The sequence below is a fragment of the Gobio gobio genome, assembly GCF_949357685.1.
Source record: "Gobio gobio genome assembly, chromosome: 15".
Classification (NCBI taxonomy): domain Eukaryota; kingdom Metazoa; phylum Chordata; class Actinopteri; order Cypriniformes; family Gobionidae; genus Gobio; species Gobio gobio.
In genome coordinates this window covers 38,624,153-38,642,375 of record NC_137108.1, presented here as the reverse complement: position 1 = coordinate 38,642,375, position 18,223 = coordinate 38,624,153, and the positions used below count along the sequence as shown (strand labels likewise).

Here is an 18,223-nt window from a genome sequence, read left to right as displayed (position 1 = left end):
AATCAAACGTGAAAGTGTCTTGAGCTTGTGTTCACCCACACTCCTTATTTCCGCCATTTCAAAATCCCATTAAAAAAAACCATTGACTTCGGTACAACGAAACCGGAATTGCTAAAATGCTAACTCGCTTCCACATTTTGGCCTACAAAGTGATGTCATACCTGCACCACTAAAGACTCGAGCAATCGACTCTTTTGGAGTCGACTCCCCACCACTACTTTCTTCTCTCAGGTGAATATCTCTGTTGTTCTCCGGCTGTCAGAGTAAGGGCAAATTCTTTTTGTTGCTATTCAAAAATATTTAATTTACAACTAATTTAATCGTTTGTATCTTGATGTCATTTTGCAATTCTTTACCATTTACCGGGCAACCAAGGTATGGCAGGCGTCATACCTTGCCATATGCAATTGAGGGTCCTGGTTGCACTGCCACCCCTCTGTCGGCTCATCCCGACATCTGTGAGTCAATTAGCTGTCTAAAGAGAAAACATCCCCCCTCTCCACCTTGTACACACACACACACACACACATACATACACATCGAGGGCAAGCAGCACAGCCGGCCCGCCCCTGAGAGTGTGTGTGTGTGTGTGAACGAAGGCCGGTGTGCTCTGGTGGGGGAGGGGTGTATATTGGTGGGGGAGGGTAATGGGGTTGGGTGTCAAGAATGTGGCTCTTGGCTTGTTCTTTTGTATGTTGTGTGTTTTTGTGTGTATTAGTGAAACAGCACAGGGATCTGACATTCTTACATTTTGTGCATGAATAAGTACAAGTTATAAGGCTGGCAGGTGTCATTTGAGCCTAAGCGTTACAATATATTTTTTTTATTTAAAAATATATATTTTAAATGTTTTTTATTTATTTTATTTTCCACAAATCCTAAATATGTACAGTAGTTTCAGCCTTGAAAAGTACACTAATGTAACTTCATAGGGCCTATTTGCTTACTGTGTGTGTCTTGATTGATCAGATTGCTGTAGTTATGCATAGGCCTATTCCATTTATACTTACATAAATGTGATTGGATATAAATTAGTTCTAATCTTCCAACGCTACATGCATAACTGCATTGACTTCTGTGATGATCACTCTCTTAGCTTCGATTAGGCCCTGTTTACACTAGTGCGTTTTCGTTTTAAAACAGCGTTCTACACTAGTCTACACTGGCATTTCCATTGCGTTTCAGAAACGATCTCGGTCTACAATGCATGTGCACGACCAAAAAACGCACGTCACAAGACCGTTCATGCACACTGGGCACGCGCGTACAAGTGTAAACAGCTGCCTTTTGCGCATGTAGGCAGCTGCAGTATTATACAATACAGCGTTTAACTGCACAACGGCTGCTAAAAAGGGAGTACAAAGTCAGCAAAGCATGCAGTTCCGTCTCCATGTTATTGTTTACACGGTCGTCAAGGCTAGTATGTTACAGAGCCATTAAGAGAGACGGCTCTGGGCTTTATTTTCCAAAAGCTTTGTAATACAATAGCCACCAACATATGTTGTATGATCGTAGTATGATCAACGTAGGCATACAGTGCTTTTGGGAAACGCAGCCCTCGTCTGTTATTGTCATGTTCAGGTAGTGTAATGTGGACAGCCACGCCATCGTTTTTAAAAGTCTTTTGTTTTTACATTGAAACGCAACCCCAGAGTTTTCAAACTAAACCGCTTTCAAAAGTCTCGACATGCGTCACCGTAGCAAAACTTATAAAACTAAAACGCACGGGGCCTTAGTGTTTTAGTTTTATGTTTTCTCCATCCATGTTGTAAGGGATTGCCCAGTGGTCAGAGGGAAAAAGTTCAAACAAGCTATTCAGAGGTTTGGTGAATCCCAAAAAGGTGGTTTGTTACGGTGAAAATGCGTCGAGGAAATAACATTTACATGGACAAATACTGAACATAAACAAAAGCTGTACAAACAATGTGCAAAGAAAGGCTATACACCAAATAATTCTGGTCCAATTGGCAACAGTTCCCCTCCTTTGGCCTTGACAAACACAACACTCTCGCTGATATCGCGTGAATATCTTGAACATACGGGAGAGACTTGTGATGGCTCCTTCTCCTCCAGATGACGTAACTTCAGCAGTAGCTGAACCTCCAGTGGCACCTTGTCCCACCACTTGCTCAGTGCTCTCCTCAGGCTGACCCCTCAGCTATGGCGGCATCTCGATGAGCAAAAAAAACGACCAACGAGCTTGTTTACGACCAGGGCTATCCCACTTCTGACACCAACTGTAAGGGATGGCCCAGTGGTCAGAGGGAAAAAGTTCAAACAAGCTAGTCAGAGGTTTGGGGAATCCCCAAAAGGTGGTTTATTGCGGTGAAAATGAGGAGGACACTGTTGCAAATTGGACCAGAATTACACTGGGCCATCCCTTACACATCCACAATTGGATTGTGAGGCTCTTAAACTTCCATTTGGGGGGTGTAAAGTTTACATATGTGTCCTGAACCGAGTCGCAAGTGTAAATGCATCTGGTTGTGTCTCAAACCACCTCCTGAGGCATCTAGGATGGGTCTTATCACGATTGGATAGCTAGACCAAGTGTAAATACACCCCGGATCCTCCGATTTTTCAAAATGAAGTGATCATTGTCCAAGCACACATACAACCCTCTGCACGCATACATCTAAAAACACATGTGTATCTTTCTCTCGCAACTCAGCGTGTGGTTTCCAGCTCGTCTCTGATGCGTCCCACATTCTTCAAACCGTCCCCGATGCCCTCTGCATCCTTAGGCTCTGCTATGGAAATACGCCTCAGTCTCCCCGCTAATTATTAAAGAAGCACCACCTCATTAACTGGGCTAAGGGATAATAAAAGATTCATGCAGCATTCTTAGCGTCGCTGCACGCTCAGCTCTTCTCCCTCTCTCTCTCTCTCTCTCTCTCCCACCTCGTCTCGTCTCCGGAGGATTCTCACGCAAGATACTTATCTGTTATCCATACAGGTCCCTCTCACTCTCTCAGTTTATTCAGGCTGCCAGCCATCTTTAGCCGTGGCTGTATGCCAAGTGCCTTCAGATCAGAGATTGGAGGAACGGTTAGGAAATAAAATAATTAACTATTGTGAAAAAGCAAAAGTCAAAACGGCATAAGCATATCTTAAACGTCAATCAATTAATTAATTTTCAATTCAATGGAAGTTTATCTGTATAATCATTACTAACTAGCGTAAAAAAACAACAACTATTAAAAGGGTTTCCCTGTAGTGTGGCGGTTTTCAGTGTTTTTAAACGTGCGATTACACAATGGGTAGATATGACCGTTTTCAAATGTCAACAAACAATGGATAAAGTAAAATGTCACCATTGTGCTCCATTACATCTCATATGCAAATCCCCTCTTTTACAGCTCGAAACCCCAGTAATGAAATTCCTGTGAAAAACACCCACAGTTTAATAATCCCTGAATGACACAAAAGATTGGAGATCATCAAATATTTAAAGATCACATCCAGCTCCCGCAGATAAGACCATTTCTTGTCATCTTTTGAATAAACATAACAATCTCAGAGAGATCGTGGAATTACTGAATGCGAATGGGAATTTCCAAGGCAAGGAATCACTGCCTTGTTCCTCATAACGCGCGCATCTAAAGCCGCTCATTTACTTTCTATTTCTTGAAATTGTGGTTCTCTTTTATGACACATTGTCTAGTTTCAATCTGTAATTAACATGACACTTCAAATCTATTCCAAATATGTTACTTTATTTTGCAATTGTTAATACGACACAACCCCATTCCCTAACAATAGTTATTTGTGAAACAAGTGTTACTTGTAAAGTCTATTAAAGGTGTTTGTTGATGAATAATTCCCAAGTTCATGTTATTTCATACCAAGTCAGTATTTGTGTACCTTGCGCAAAGAAAAAAAACCTGTTTGCTTTTGCATACAATGAATTGTATTGCAGTACTAATACTAATAAAGGATGTTACTTAATGCTTGGAGAGTGTTTATGGCTTGCTGCAGAGCTTTTGGATATTTTAGAATGAAAACAAACCTAAAGTGACAGCACAGTGGCATGCCATTGATCTCCCGTACTGGCTTTTGCCCTGTATCCACAGAACGAGAACTGATGGATAGCCCTGTCTCCATAACCCATAAATAATCAAGACTTTCAGTACCTAGGCATGGACAACAGTGGAGTAAACAGTGATTTACTAACCGTGGAAAGGGACTCTCGACACCATTTAACAGTTCACTGTATTTCTGAAAAGGTACAGTATAGACCAATTCCAGAAAACGAATATAATATTTGATCCATTTGTGTTTTTATCCTCCACTTGTTTGAAAGGATGATTCTAGTTTCATTTTCAGGGCTGCTTTCAACAGGATGTGGCACTCTCTAAAAGGAGTTTAGAGAAGTCAAAAGCTCTCGCTCCCTGAAACAAGACCCTCCCGTGCCAAAGAGAAAGACTCTTCCTCAGAGCCTGCGTATCCACCCACTGTCCTCTCCCATGGCCCTGACTCACCATGTCCAGCAGCCTCCACTTCCCAGCGATGGGGCATTCTGTTCACCAAGAGGAAGCACTGCATGTATTTATAGACATTTCTCGTATGAGAAGTCTGAACAATAACAAACCCCCACCCACACAACTACTTCACCACCTCAACACAAAATAAGGTACGGAGGGTTGTCTCGCAAGTGAGTGCAGATAAAATCAAACTTTAGTTTCGCTGTTCGATGATGACAGGAAAATAAAACTGAGAGCACTGCACTTTACAGTTTACAAGGTGGTTTTGACAGCTAACATAGAATTGGGTGAATTTCAGTGTGACAGTAAACAGAGGGAAAAAACTGGGCTACAATGCCATTTAGGAAACTGCGTTCCCAGCTCAATTTATCTTAGATAAAAAAAATTAAATCAGTTACATATATCAACAACTGTTTATGTCTCTGAAGAACTTTAAGAATTAGTTGTTCAAACACTTTCCTTGAATATGGAGCACTATGCTGCCTCTGGACTTTTTTAAAGCATTATAGACACAAAATTCCTTTATTTGATTAATTTATTTATTTAGTGAGAACTGATTATTACCTAACATAAAAAAATCACCTAGCTATCTAAATCCTTATTTATATTAAATTCATTTTTAATTAACTTTAAATGTATTTTTATGAACTGAACTATAATATCTGTCTCACTCACAGACTCATATATGTGACCCTTGACCACAAAACCAGTCATAAGTCGCATGGGTATATTTGTGGTCAAAATTATAAATTTTTCTTTTATGCCAGAAATCATTAGGATATTAAGTAAAGATCATGTTCCATGAAGATATTTTGTAAATTCCTTATCGTAAATATATCAAACATTTATTATTAGTAGTAATATGCATTGCTAAGGACTTAATTTGGACAACTTTAAAGGCGATTTTCTCAATATTACATTTTTTTGCACCCTCAGATTACATATTTTCAGATATTTCGGCCAAATATCGTCCTATCCTAAACCATACATCAATGGAAAGCTTATTTATTCAGCTTTCAGATGATGTATATATCTCAATTTAAAAAATGACTCTTGTGATTGGTTTTGGGTTACATACTTATTTGAGGAACTTTTCCCCCAAAAAAAAAACATTCCTTGCATACTCTTTATTTATTTATTAATTGATTCATTTATATATTCATTAATTGTCTATTTAATTTGTGTCACTGTTATATACTTATTTGACAAACAACATTAGGCAAACACAAGATTAGGCAAAAAACATGTTGTTTGATAGTTTCAAGGACCATCTGGTTGTGGGCACCCACAATGCCTTCTGTCTAATCCCACTCCACTGTATATACAGTGAGAGTCATAAACACTGAGTCACACACCTTTAGAACAACAGCAATATGGGACGTGTATTCTTACAGGTCTCACAGCTGCGCCAGTCATCTGTGCAGGATCATGCAAAAATGGTGCACACATCACAACTGAAACAGATTGTTTTGCGTGAACAAAACTGGATCTGCAGGTGCTGAAACCAACAGAACTGTGGTTCACGAATGCACCGATGTCTGCACATAGCCAAATGTCAAGTAGGGTAGCACTGCTGAAGCAGTCAACAAAAAGGAACATCTTTTCCTTAATTATCTGTGAATGCTCCAACAGGCGACTAGGTGATTATGGGCCAACCACTAAGCTTTAGAAGGTAACGCCTGTGATGGTGCTAGAGAACTGAGATGAACTCCTTCAATGGCCCGTGTCTTGAGTGGGTGGTAACTCTTTATTTTGTTAAGTGTGTGTGTGTCTGTGTTTTAAGTCTTGGTGCTTCAGGAGAAGTTGATCTGTAGAATTAGACAAAGCATTATGGATATGCAGGGTCTTGGGGGAAGGGTTGGATGAGTGGGGGTGGGGAGAAGATTCTCTGAAGCCCAGCAGGTGTGTTTCTGTTTTGGTGAAACAGTAGAAGGTCCCGCTCCTGCTGTCATACAGTGCAGTCTTGGGAAAATCTGAACTATGCCCTATAATTGTGGCGTTGCAAGTTATGGGGCCGGTCACAAGATAAAGGTTTTGTTATATTACAAGCTTCATACCTTATGATGAGTCTTGTGTAAGATACAAGCATGTCATTACGTATGTAATATTCTGACTGATTTGACTGTTTTTAAAGAAATTACCAAACATTCCATGTCGACAACAAATTCCACAGCTAAATCACATTAAGCACTGTTGTAACTCGTAATTGCGTCATGTATTTATTGGGAGTGCACTTGTAAGGCAGCCAGCACCCAAACCCTGACCTGATGTGACCCTGTTGACACATATTACTTACAATTTGTAAAAGCTTCATGCCAGAATACTGATAAAAACAAGTTCCCTGCCCTTACTAAGAAATCTATTGAAAACACAAGGGTGAAAAAAACAGCTTTGCACCAATATCCAGCTGCTCAACTCTTGTTAGAGAAAGAGCAAGGGGTCATTTTGGAGCTAAATAAACAAGGTAGATAGTGAAGTGTTTCTGTAACTGGGTTTGGAGGGGGTTGGGGTGGCTGTGACAGAGTCTGATCTCCTCATAGCAAAGTGAGAAAAAGTGTCTGAGTGACAAAAAACTCTTTCATTTTCTGTAGCATGATGTAACATCTATGGTTGACTCTTTTTACTTCCACAACGGGATGTCCACAATGTGATGTACACATTACTATTGTGAAAAATGGTTACAATTTAAAACTGTTTTCCATTTTATTATATTTAAAAATGTCATGGCTACACTGAATTTTCAGCATCGTTGCTCCAGTCACACGATTCTTCAGAAATCATTCTAATATCCGGATTTGGTGCTCAAGAAACATGCCGTCAATGTTGAAAAACGTTGTGCTGCTTAATATTTTTGTGGAAAAACTTAATGTGAAAAACCTTACTGATTCCAAACTTTTGAACGATAGTGTATTTCCAAATTAAACAAGCTATTTAATCCAGTAGGGCAGGATTTCAGGAATTAACTGGATGGTGAAAAGTTGGTGTCGCATAGCCTATCAGAATGGAGCCAGAGTGAGCTACAACAGTGCCTATTTGGCTATTGGTTAGCAATATTGGTTATCCAATAGGGCAAAAGACAAAATCCTTTGAGATGAAGAGTGTGAAGTTATTATATATTGATTCAAAAGTATGATGACAAACTTTATTTATTTGGAATAATCTGGACTGGTGAGTCATTCAAAATAAGAATGTAAATGTAAAAAGTATGTGATAAACCTACAGCTTAATTATTTGTTGAACATGTAAATGGGAGTGAAACTAATAAAGCTGTCAGTTTTACATATACAATCTACAGCCTCAATATCAATTGTATTTTAGCCTCTCTTGAGTCCTCTAGCAGCGGCTCTTGGTGGCAGTTGGCTGGCCCCTCCTCCAGCTTCTTGCCTCTTTGCTAATCAGGTGTGGGGGAGGACGAGCCCGCGGCCGGCCAGACACATACACACTGTACGAAGCAAACTAGGTGTCTAAGCATGGGCGCTAAACCACTAACTGTAGGGCAAGTCTTCGGGACTGTGGTGCTGCTGATATCCACGGACATGTCTATGCTTAATCATATGTTTTGAATTGTTTGTGTGTCAATAGGCATTAAAGGGATAGTTCACCCAAAAACGAAAATTTGATGTTTTTCTGCTTACCCCTAAGGCATCCAAGATGTAGGTGTCTTCGTTTTTTTTCAGTGGAACACAAATGAAGATTTTTAACTCCAACCGTTGCTGTGTGTCACTCATATAATGCTTGTCAATGGGGTCGAATTTTATTAGAGTAAAAAAAACATGGACAGACAACTTCAAATTAAACCCCGCGGCTTGTGACGACACATTGATGTCTTAAGACACGAAACGATCGGTTTCTGAGAGAAGCCGAGCTGTATTTATGCAAATATATCACCTCATATCAGACGAACGCTTCAGCTCTGCAGACTGCCATCCCTTCCCGTGTGTGAGGTCAAAATTCTGGCCGGGTCATAGATATATACATAGATACCTCATTCGAGCGATCCACGCCATGATCCACGCAGGCACTAATGAGGTATCTATGTATATACACCTACATCTTGGATGCCTTAGGGGTAAGCAGAAAAACATCAAATTTTTGTTTTTGAACTATCCCTTTAATCCTCTGTCTACTACACCCTTGCAGAGCTGTGGCAATGTAGGTAAATAAGCAGTTCCCACAGCTGAGTTCTCAATGGACTGTGTTGCATTTGCCCCGGGGAGCGGATAAGGTCTAATGCACAGGTAATTGTGAATATGTGGTGTGATTATTCTCACTAAAATATTGATTCTAACCACAGCTGCTTTATTCTGTTGCAGAATCAGAACGCCTGACTCCAGATAAATGATTATTAAAAACAGATCTTACAAGTATAGCTTGGTGAATGTCTTTGTATATTCTTAATTTGGATCCCCAATAGCAAAGATGCCGCTAATTTGACTGTGGTGTAACTCAAAATACAAAATATAAAAGACAAATATAGTGTTCACTCTATGGTGAACTTTAAAAATGATGGGTTAAGTTTAGAGAAGATAACATGCCATGTGGTGTGACATGCTGTTTTCATGACTTTATTACTTAAGGGTACTTTTACAAACAACAATGTACTAAAAACAGAAAAGTTTTCGTTTTTCGCGTACAGACGACAACGTTGTCAAAACGATCCTCGCTCACACGGATCTGTAGCCTGGATGCCAGCCGAATTTAGCCCCGCCCACAAAATTTTTTGCTCGGGCAATTCGGTCTGGACTCGCTCCATAGAGGAGGAATTATGCCCGAACAGAAACTGTTCGGACCAATGAAATTGTCAGGGCGGGCTTTAGACGATGATGGACAGATGATCAACAGTAGCGTAATCATCCACGTCATCGAAGGCTCTTGGGTTGAATTTGCTCTTATCCTAAACGGAGAACTTGTTCGTATATGCGTTCACCTTTACTATTTCTCTCAGAAACGATGATCGTGTTCGTAAGTACTCTGTGTATCCTTAAATTATTTTATTACTGCCAAAGATCGTTTACACTCATGTTTTTCTTGTAACGTTACTTAATCATGCGTGCGTGCAGACAGGGTTTCCAAGTGTTTTTGCAATGTCGCGCACAATTGCTACTCAAAACGTTTGGTAGGCAAAATATGTTATTTTGGCAAGGTTGCCTGCTAAAATGCGCATTCCTGGGTTTATATAATCACATAATTGGGGTCGCTTCAACCCGCGGACATGGAGAAAAACACGGACTTGGTAACAGTGCAGTTGAGTTCTGTTGACATTTGTCAACTAACGTTACGCGTCGCTCCGTTGCTCTGATTGGTTGTGGGTCTATCCAATTGAGGTCTTTCCTGGCTCGGTTGAAACACGCCCCATAATCAAAGCTCAATGGAGCGGTACCAGACTCAAATTCTGACTAGAATTGAGTATGGCCACGCCAGGCTAACGGATCTGTGAAAACGATTAAACTGCTTTATTATGCTTCCAAGCCAGTAGTTGGCGATGTCACTTTGTAAAGAAACTACACGCATATATACTAAACACGTAATATGCATGTGCATGACGTCACAGTTTACACAAATTCAGGTTTTTGTAGTTTACATGGAGAAGATAACTTGTCTGGCTATCACCAGACCAAGCTCAATTTAAGATTGAACAATTTAAGATTGGTCTGGGGAGTCTGCTCTGTATTTTCTAAGTGAAAAGTGAGTGAAGTGATGTGTGGCCAAGTATGGTGACCTAATTTGTGCTCTGCATTTAACCCATCCAAGTGCACACACAGTAGTGAACACACACACCCGGAGCAGTGGGCAGCCATATTGCTGCGGTGCCCGGGGAGCAGTTGATCTGAGCAGAAGGGTCTCACCTCAGTCGTGGTATTGAGGGTGGAGAAGAGCGCTTGTTATTCACTCCCCCCACCGACAATTCCTGCCAGACCTGAGACTCGAACCCACAATCTTCCGGTTACATGTCTGACTCTAACCATTAGGCCACGACTGCCCCACGCGAGCCTAAACGCGCATAAATTAAATTACTCTGTACGCAATTGGATAGTCCTTCAACCAATCAGACCACAAGAGGTGTGATCAACGGGCAACGACCCATCACTTCTCTACTTCTCTATCCGTAATCATGATAATCCCTCCAATAGCGGGCCAGGTCGATGAGCCAGTCTGTGATTGGTTCCCGCAAAAGTGTAACAGAAGCAGTAGAAATGAGTGTTCAGGTTGCCGGGCGAAATCATATCACTCGCAGATCAGGCTGGGTTTACCCAGTCTAGAAGATAACAGTATCATTTTAAAAAAACGTTTGCGTTTTCAGGCCCCCAAAATGCAAAATTTGTCTAAAATGTTAAAATAAAATGTTTCCCGGGTTTAGTTGAAAATGTTGTCGTGTTAACAGCTCCTTGAAGACTTTTTATATTTTAAAATTCATTTGTCCAGTGTTGGGGAAAGAAATGTGTTACTCCCCTTCTACGTTATTTTTTGCGTTACTTTTCCTTGCCTGCGTTTACGGAGAGCCCCGCACATGATGTGCAAGAAAAAAAAGTAAATTGTGCGCACGATTTACCAATTAATTCCCTCGATTTATAAATCATGCGCACAATTTACTATTTGCTTCCCTCAATTTGCTAAATCGTGCAGACGATTTACTACTCCATTCCCTCGACTTGCTAAACCGTCCACATGATTGATTAATTTGTTCCCTCGATCTATAAATTGTGTGCAGGATTCAGCAAATCGAGGGAACGAATTAGTAAATCATGCCCACGATTTAGCCCACTATTTTTCCCTGCATGTCATGTGCGGGGCTCTGTATGGGTTGAACTTTTTTGGGATTGTTAATAACAAAATAACAAAAGTTCTATTTTTAGCAAATGTTAAGGCCCTTTTACACCAACAGTGAAATGGCTCGGGATAAGTTCAACACTGAACACACAAAAAAAACAAATGTGATGTTTAGCTAATTTTTGCTTAATGGTATGGTTGATTTGGTTTATCGAAGGTCAACCGTACAGACATTGGATAATAAAGTGAGATTAAATACACAAATTATGTATTATTTAACATTTAAATTATTGCAGGTTTGCTTAATAGTTTGCATTTCACTATTTTTTATTCATTTTGAGGAATACTGAATCTGTTTTTGTGCAAGTGTCTTATATTTTAGTCTAGAACAACAATAACCACATCTCTACACTCCGATTTGTCTCAACATGGGGACAGGAGAGCTGGCAGTCAATACATGGGAAAACTAAGTAACTTGTGTTACTTTTTTAAAAATGTTGTTGAAAATTTAAAAGTAGTGTGTTACTTCACTAGGCAATTGAAAAAAAGTAATCTGATTACTTAACTCACATTACTTGTAAAGCGCGATACCCCCAATACTGCATTTATCGCACTACAAGACCATATAAAATGAACTAGTGAAGGAAACTATAATATTTTGTACATGTCAGCTACCTTTATAGATAAAAATGAATGGAATTTCCAGATGAAATAAGTCCTTATAAAACTGAAGTCATTATAAATAAATAATATATAGAGCAAATAATTTACAATATCTTTGGACATGACTCTTTTTAGTATTTTATGCTTCCGGTAACAGAAACTCAATACAGAGCAGTTTTCTTCAAGGAGTTTGAATATGGTAATGCCGGATGAGCCATAATCGCATGACTAGTATTATAATCATGAGCAAGCCCAATATACTATAAACAGAGTTTTCAACTGTGCGTCCAGATGACCTTTAATTTCCAGATAAACAATGACATGGAAGGAACAATGAAGAACTAGCTGCTCTTGCTGAAGATGATCTTTTTGCTCAGTTATGTACAAAGGGGGGGGGGGGGGGTCAGGTTATGCTTATCATGATTACTTATCTTGGACCTATAATGTGAAACTGATGTGACTTCTGTCACATACCTCCTAACACCCCAAAATTTGTCTTTAACACTTTAGAAGTGCAGCAAGCTGCTGAAGGTGCTAACAGATTATCATACAAATTACACCCATGATCTTGGCAATAACACGAAACAAAGACACTGGAATTGAGATGTTAATTTGTCAAGAGATAATGCACTTTAGAGGTGTGAGGTTCTGCTCTGACCAGTGTTGACCTCTGGGTAAACAGAGAGCTATTGTGACCAAACAGAGGATGTTGATTCCCTGTTCTCCCAAACAGACAAGCCCAGTGTTGTTGTGTTTGGAGCAAGTGATGGGCCTAGGGTCTTGCTACATTACAGAATCTTCATTAAAAGATCATCAGAACCGAACTGTTAGGAAGCTGCCCCACCGTTTACCTTGTGATCCGCAACTTCTAATAAATTGCACATGCAGGCTTGCATGCTCACCACCACCACTTCAGCCGGTGGCCCAGAATAGCACCAGCATTCCTTTCCCCTCCCCTCTCTCTCTCACCCAGCAAAGACACGGCACAGCAGAGCGCTGGGTCACATGGACTGCCACAGAGCCGCCAGATCACACACACTCACACTGATGTATAAGCACTCACACCGACCAAAACAAAAACAGCTCTAGAGAACAACATGTAAGGACATATAAAGATAAACTATAAGATTATTAGTCCAAAATTGTTTTGTCAGCCAGATATGTTTGTTAGTTGTAGCTTTATTTGCATTGCAACATCATGCACATTAAATACATAAACACACACACACACACACACACACCCTCTCTCTCTCTCTCTCTCTCTCTCTCTCTCTCTCTCTTTTAAACATCTATGCCTATAAACACTATCTATCTGTCTATCCATCTGTCTAATCTGGATTCACCATAAACATTTGACATAGATAGATAGATTTTGTTATCTATCTATCTATCTATCTATCTATCTATCTATCTATCTATCTATCTATCTATCTATCTATCTATCTGTCTGTCTGTCTGTCTGTCTGTCTGTCTGTCTGTCTGTCTGTCTGTCTGTCTGTCTGTCTGTCTGTCTGTCTGTCTGTCTGTCTGTCTGTCTGTCTGTCTATCTATCTATCTATCTATCTATCTATCTATCTATCTATCTATCTATCTATCTATCTATCTATCTATCTATCTTTACTTAACATGACACAGTTCAACTTCTTCTGAAGGGATTTCCTCTTCACTTCAAATCAGAAACAGAAAAACAACCCAAAACTGTTGAGAGAAATTGGCCTGTGTTTGACAGAAACCGCTAGGGGTTTCTTATGCACACTGATATTAAGCAGCAGGGCCAATGGCAACAAAGGATAGAGAGTGAACGATAGCTCCACCTCTCCGCTTTTCTCATGTATATAAGCCCGTGGAGTTGACCCAGAAAACACACACTCGTTTGAAGATAGTGAGCAGCGTTCTTTTATGTGTCGGTCCGCTGGAGTATGAAGCTTCACCTTGTGGAATATAAAGTATAATTCTTCAGAGGCTTTTGCACAGATAAAGCTCAATTGTCCTGCCGCGGCGGAGTCACTGATCATAGGACACGGGGTAAGAGATTCAAAACGCTTGAGAAACTCGCGGACTGTGTCTCAAAACACAGCGTGTTGCCTATCTAGATAGCATTTTAGTCGTGCAGCATTTGTACGCCTTAGCACGCGTCCGTGATGCCCGAAATGCTGTCTAGGTAGGCAGCTCGCTATATTTTGAGACGCCGCCAGTGCTTTAGAGCTCAGGGTGGCAGATCCATTGTTTGCTTGACTGCACGGTGACTTTCTTTGGATTTATGCTTTGCGTTCTTTAATTTTCTGCGCGTTAAGTACGGGATTGTAATAGACTGGTCGTTTTATATTTGTAGTCCTACAAAACTAATGGTTTAATTCAAATGCTTTTTTTTCTCAGTGATCCTCATTGTTTAGATCCCGTGTTTAAAAATACCTCGCATTTATTTAGACGGAAATTGGATAAGGCTATGTGTGAACGGTTTGGAACCGACAATAATACCCCACTCAATTTCAAAAGTGTTGTTTGGACGTGCACCATTGGGTCTTAAGAGGTTGTAGTGTGTTGAGTGGGTAGTCAGGTGGGCTGGAGGGTGAAAAAAAGAGTCAAATGCCTCTCCTACCTGTCCAATAAGAGGGAAATTTAGTTTTGTCATGGCTGAATGTTGACAAACTGCACATATTTACTCGTATAGATTTGGCTGAGAGTAAAACGACTTCTTTCTGTTGTCACCATTCTAAGTCTAATCTCATCTGTTTTAATGAAGGGAGATTCTATGGCAGAGCACATGATGATGCCCATGAACCACGGCCAGGGAAATGGGGGTCTGCATGGCTACCGGATGGGCATGAACGGAGGCCTGCAGGCGGGCCCACAGCAGCACGCGCCCCAGCCCGGCTTGAGAGCCATGCCCAACGGACAGATGATGCACTATGGAGCGGGGCCTCAGGGAAACATGGAGGCCGCCATGCGCCAGCGGGCCAACATGGTGGGGCCTATGAATGGACAGATGGGTCACCACCAAATGCAGTCGAACATGATGTTCAACAACCAGGGCCAGCAGCAGCAGCAGCAACATCACGTTCAGCAGCACCAGCAGCAACACCAACAGCAGCAGCAGCACCAACAGCAGCATCAACAGCAGCAACACCAACAGCAGCATCAACAGCACCACCACATGCACCAAGCGCAGCAGCAACAGCCTCCGCCGCAGCAGCAGCAGCAACAACAACAACAACAACAACAGTACATAAGCGGGGGTCTCACTTCCCAACAGCTCATGGCCAGCATGCACCTTCAGAAACTCAACACGCAGTACCATGGACACCCGCTGGGACACATGAACGGCAGCCACATGGGGAACGCGGCACAGTTCCGCATGGGTCAGGCCCAGCTGAGCAACATGCAGCATATGGCCGGCCCGGCTCTCAGTCTCAACGGCATGGACGCAGATTTGATCGACGAAGAGGTTTTGACGTCGCTGGTTATGGAGCTAGGATTGGACAGGGTGCAGGAACTCCCTGAACTCTTCCTGGGACAGAACGAGTTTGACTTTATCTCAGACTTTGTGAGCAAACAGCAGCCAAGCACTGTTAGCTGCTGAGACCGGACCGTATGGACGCTTGAAGGCGAGATGGGTAGCGAAAGTTGCTCTTTTGATGATTTTATATTTTGTGACTGCCATCACCAAGACGAGAGGCGATCAGATGCCTCTTTGTCCGCAGAAACGGGTGGTAAAGCTCCTGTCAGGACTACAGTTCTGTTTCTGGCTGGAATGCTGGGCAGCGTTCCGTGGATGAATGTAACAACACTTCAGAACTGTGAACTTGGTGCAATGTAAAGACACTCGAACCTTATTTGTCTTCGATGCAGTTTTACATTTAAAAATGTATTTATTTATTGCTTATCAGATGTATTAACATAGAACAAAAACAGCCATGACATTAAGAAGCCTGTGGTTTATGGAAACTCCCAGAATGGGATTGGGGAGTTGTTTTTGATCATTTAGACCCAGAAATGTGTTCCTCCGACTCAAACTGTAAGTCTAATGTTTTGTTGGACGGTAAAGTTTCAGTAAACCCAAACCACAGCTTGTTTACAATAGTGGTTAATGCCTGTCTTGATACAATGGTCTGTCTAAGCTTTAGAATTGCCTTAAATCAAGTTGCTTTTATTTATTTGTCTCCCCCCACCCCTTAACAGTCCTGGAGGGCTCAAACCTATGTGTGACTTGTAATAAAGATGGCCATGTTTTAACTCTGGCCTAATTTTTCATCGATCTCTCATCTTATTTGTGGAAATTTCACACTCCGAGTGAAAGATTCTAAAGAAGGGATATGTCAAAAGCAAGCAGAAAAGTTCACCTGTATTACCTTAATCTGGTTTAACATGTCATGGTCTTTATGTTACTTTTTTATTTTAAAGCAGTTCCTCCACTAGTTATGTACCAATATCATTAGGATGGTGCACTCTTTGTTCCAAAACTTTACGCATTGCTTCCTTCTGTGGAACAGAAAAGATATTGAGACTGGTGTTTTTTTTTTTTTTTTTACCTTCTCCATACAATGGAAGTCAATACAGTCCAATGTTGTTTTGGACCCCTTTGAATTTCATTGAATGGACCAAAACATCCTTCAAAATATCTTGCGTTCTGAAAGTTTATAAAGCGGAGAATGGAGGTGAGAGTTGGTTACGATCTTCATTTTTTTTTTTGGAGGGATTAACGGCTGCAAAGTGATAGAAACAATGGCTATGACTCCCGTTTAAGAGGTGTTGTCTAGATTGGCGACAGTTCTAAGAATCGTTGGTGCACCACAGGTTCCACTGACTAACCTTTTTTGGTTTAAAACAACAAACTAGTTTCATGCTTAGTACAAAGTGGTTGAACTGCGCTCCAACAGCTTTCTCCATTTGTGTGTGCTTATTAGGTCTGATTTGCCAGTCTGCTTGTAAAGCAAGAACTTTTTACCTTCTCTCAGATGTAAAGGTGTGTATGGGGGAGGTAGTGGAAACTGTCCAGGTTAATCTGTGCTTACCTTGACATTACAAGGCTTTGTGTGAACCCTAGGCTTGTGGTTTTTGTTGTTGTTGTCCTGGGAATGGAGGGCAAACTGTTGTCCATTTACGGACATGCTGTGGTGAGGGGGTTCAGATGGGGTGGGGGGGTGAAGATTGCGGTGACAAGCCGTTAACGCTCCACTGTCACTTCCTGTTCCTCCTTGGCGGAGGAAGGGCTCGAAGAAAGTCAATTGAGGTTACTTGGTAGTAGCACTTGTATTGGGTTCTGCTTTCTTTGCTGTGGTATCAAAATAAGCTGTGATAATACAATCTAAGAATGCCTGTGGATGGTAAAGTGCCAGGCATGAACTAACAGACACCACTGGAGTGCTTCAGTGTTGGCTCCACCCTGTTTATTTTCAAAAACTACACTGTTTGTTAGTCTCTGACTTGTTCTTGAGTTGCCCTTTCCTTTAGAGGATCTTGTAGTCCTATAGTCCTGGACCAGATGCCCATTGTTGGGATTGTGGATTAACCTGTAGTGTGCTACATATTCCCATTCAGGATGTCATTCTTCAAGTCTGATTTCTCATTGATCCAACCCTTAGATCTGCATAGAAACAGAATTCTTTCAAAAACAGAAATCTTACCGCCCTAAACTTTTAAACGGTAGTGTACATGTATTAATATTTATTATTTCTCCGTTTTTTTTTTTTTTTTTTTTTTATAAATAAGACTTCAAAACATTTTGTCTGACAGAATGATTCAAGCTTTGTTGACACTTTTAAATAGGGCACCTGTTTCGTAGAATTACCTGGATGTTTTGATGCTTGGACTGTACAGCGTAAACAAGTTGTAAGGGTAACGTGCCAAGTGACATTTAATCAACATTCATAGAAACAGTTCAAAAGAAAACCTTCTGCATGCTTTTGAATGGTGGGGGTTTTCAGTTCGAAGATGTATCAGTAATCTCACTTCTCTTGGAAATTCAGCTGTCTTCATGAACCTGGCATTTTGTGTGTACACAAGTGTGAACAAGAGGGAGAGGGAAAGTGTGTGTGGCTACTTTTTTAGGTGATGGAACATGCAACTATTGTGTGAAAGAAAACAGTATAGCAACATCTCTGGGCGTCCTCGGCCAGGCCTAAGATGGCACCACTGATCCGTCTGTTAGGAACTGGGTGTGACCGATTATTACTTTCAGCTCTTAGCTGATTGTTTTGCACAGAGAGAAAGACAACAGAACAGCAATTTATCATAATTAACTTATAATGTTTTCAAAAAATACTTGGAATGCTAAATCCTTTTAGTATTACGGCATCATATTTTTACTC

The 18,223-nt window shown here is 40.9% G+C and overlaps 1 protein-coding gene across 1 annotated transcript; it reads left to right on the top strand.

Moving 5' to 3' along the window:
• The first annotated feature begins 13,776 nt into the window (after window positions 1-13,776).
• cited4b (Cbp/p300-interacting transactivator, with Glu/Asp-rich carboxy-terminal domain, 4b) lies at window positions 13,777-17,629 on the top strand. Its single transcript, XM_079837815.1, has 2 exons — window positions 13,777-13,940; window positions 14,659-17,629. Exon 2 carries the CDS (start codon window positions 14,668-14,670, stop codon window positions 15,493-15,495), a length of 828 nt encoding a protein of 275 aa, XP_079693941.1. The 5' UTR covers window positions 13,777-13,940; window positions 14,659-14,667; the 3' UTR covers window positions 15,496-17,629.
• The last annotated feature ends 594 nt before the right edge of the window (window positions 17,630-18,223 follow it).